The sequence below is a fragment of the Wasmannia auropunctata genome, unplaced genomic scaffold (genome assembly GCF_000956235.1).
Source record: "Wasmannia auropunctata unplaced genomic scaffold, wasmannia.A_1.0 LD335995.1, whole genome shotgun sequence".
NCBI lineage: Eukaryota > Metazoa > Arthropoda > Insecta > Hymenoptera > Formicidae > Wasmannia > Wasmannia auropunctata.
Window position 1 is genome coordinate 466,989 of NW_012026895.1, and position 1,522 is coordinate 468,510.

The 1,522-nt window shown below is 37.5% G+C and overlaps 2 protein-coding genes across 2 annotated transcripts in view; both read right to left on the minus strand.

The window, feature by feature from the left end:
- The window catches only part of LOC105453768 (glutamate receptor 3-like), a 42,632-nt gene extending 42,536 nt beyond the window's left edge, over nt 1-96 (minus strand). The window contains exon 1 of the mRNA XM_011695967.1: nt 79-96. The gene's annotated coding sequence lies outside the window, so the exon portion shown is untranslated. The remainder of the gene's footprint in view (nt 1-78) is intronic.
- Nucleotides 97-163: 67 nt separating this feature from the next.
- On the minus strand, nt 164-1,029 carry LOC105453774. The gene is made up of 3 exons (XM_011695972.1): nt 870-1,029; nt 224-578; nt 164-182 (listed from the first exon to the last, which is right to left on the minus strand). The coding sequence occupies exons 1-3, from the start codon at nt 1,027-1,029 to the stop codon at nt 164-166; spliced, it is 534 nt and encodes a 177-aa protein (XP_011694274.1).
- Nucleotides 1,030-1,522: the final 493 nt, after the last annotated feature.

Sequence of the window (1,522 nt, forward strand, 5' to 3'; positions counted from 1 at the left end):
CGTCGCTCGCGATCTTTTCTGTCACTAATCACAATCGTTACAACGCACAATTAAATTTGAGAAGAATGAAAGTCTTACTTTGACGGAAGCCACACGTACAACTTCGCCAAACATATTGCTCCTCCTGGCATAGATGCTTTTTCGTGTCTTCAAGATCAGACCTCTATCGGGGGACCACGTGGCTAGATCGAAAGTTCTGGTGCGATTATCGCGTATGGCGTACCACTCGACCAAAATCGGGCGATCGCAGCACAAGATCAGCATCTGGGTGCTGACATCCACATTGAATACGTTATGGGTAGGGTGTGTACAGTGCTCTTCGAAAGGATTCCCAGGATATTGAAGGAACACGATGAACCAGATGGGGAAAGAGATAGGCTTTATGCTTTTCGTGGTATTGGCGAACTCGGCCATAGTTTTCCCAGTATCGAGTAGAACAACGAACAAAGGCCGCGTGACATTTTCCTGGTACTCATTGTACTTGCTCGTCAAATCCGAGAAAGTTGTCATCATGGTCATTACTCGCTGCCGTGAGAATTCAAGCGACCACATGTGCACCAATGTCGTTGTGTTCAAGTCTGCGCAAAAATTAGAACAGATGTTATTTTACATTCATATTATATGTATTTATAGACTTACATCATTTTTTAAGTAAATCTAAATTTTTATTTATAAAAAATATTTCCAAAAGTATTATTAAAATGGACTTTTAAAAATACCCGACTCTTACCTTCTTTATTTGAAGTAATATGATAAAACTGAAACGATTTGCACGAGAAATTATGATTTAACATTTATTCAAAAGTTCGAGGAATCTTTTTTTTCGTTAATATAAGAAACGTTTGTCATAAAATGTTTCCGGTACTCACCGGAATTGCCAGATCGCACAAAAATAACGCACGACGTGCGATAATGTCTGTGGACGTCGTTGATCAGTCGGGAATAATGGTTAATTCCTATTTCTTCCGTCAGCAGTTTATGCAATATTAGGAAGAACATTGCGATCAATCGTGCTGTCGTGTACTTCATTTCATGAAGCGCAAGTTTGAAAACGAGTACGTACTACTTGTGCGTGTACGAGTATGGTTAAAACGATTACTGAGTAAAAAATAAAAGAAAAAAAATTTTATTTTATCGAGTTGAACACTATTACAATAAAACAATTAACAATTAATTCGGAGCGAGGAATTATATTAGAGGCACAATAAAATTTGTAAATTAAGTTTAAAGTTCTAAAAACAAGAATCGCAAAATTTTTTTAATCTGTCGGAAGTGACTATTGCAAAGTCAAGGATTAAGGAAATGTTAATGAAAATACCCACGACTCATGGATGCGAATGCGTGACTGAAGGTCGATTATCGCAAATAGAGATTTATCAGATCCGAGGATCTAAAGGGTGAGCGCGAAAGAATGTTACCGGAAGATGTGGATGTGCGGCATTTTTACAAATTACATAATAATATCGTAACGATCTTTATCAGCGGATCATCTCTATCGAAAAAAGTACCGATAAATTATTCA

Bases quoted from the DNA above. Each gene is read 5' to 3' on its own strand.
- LOC105453774 (XM_011695972.1), bottom strand. From the start codon at position 1,029: ATGAAGTACACGACAGCACGATTGATCGCAATGTTCTTCCTAATATTG. The intron at 579-869 runs GTGAGTACCGGA...ATTTTTGCGCAG, and splicing joins TGTGCGATCTGGCAATTCCG to ACTTGAACACAACGACATTG.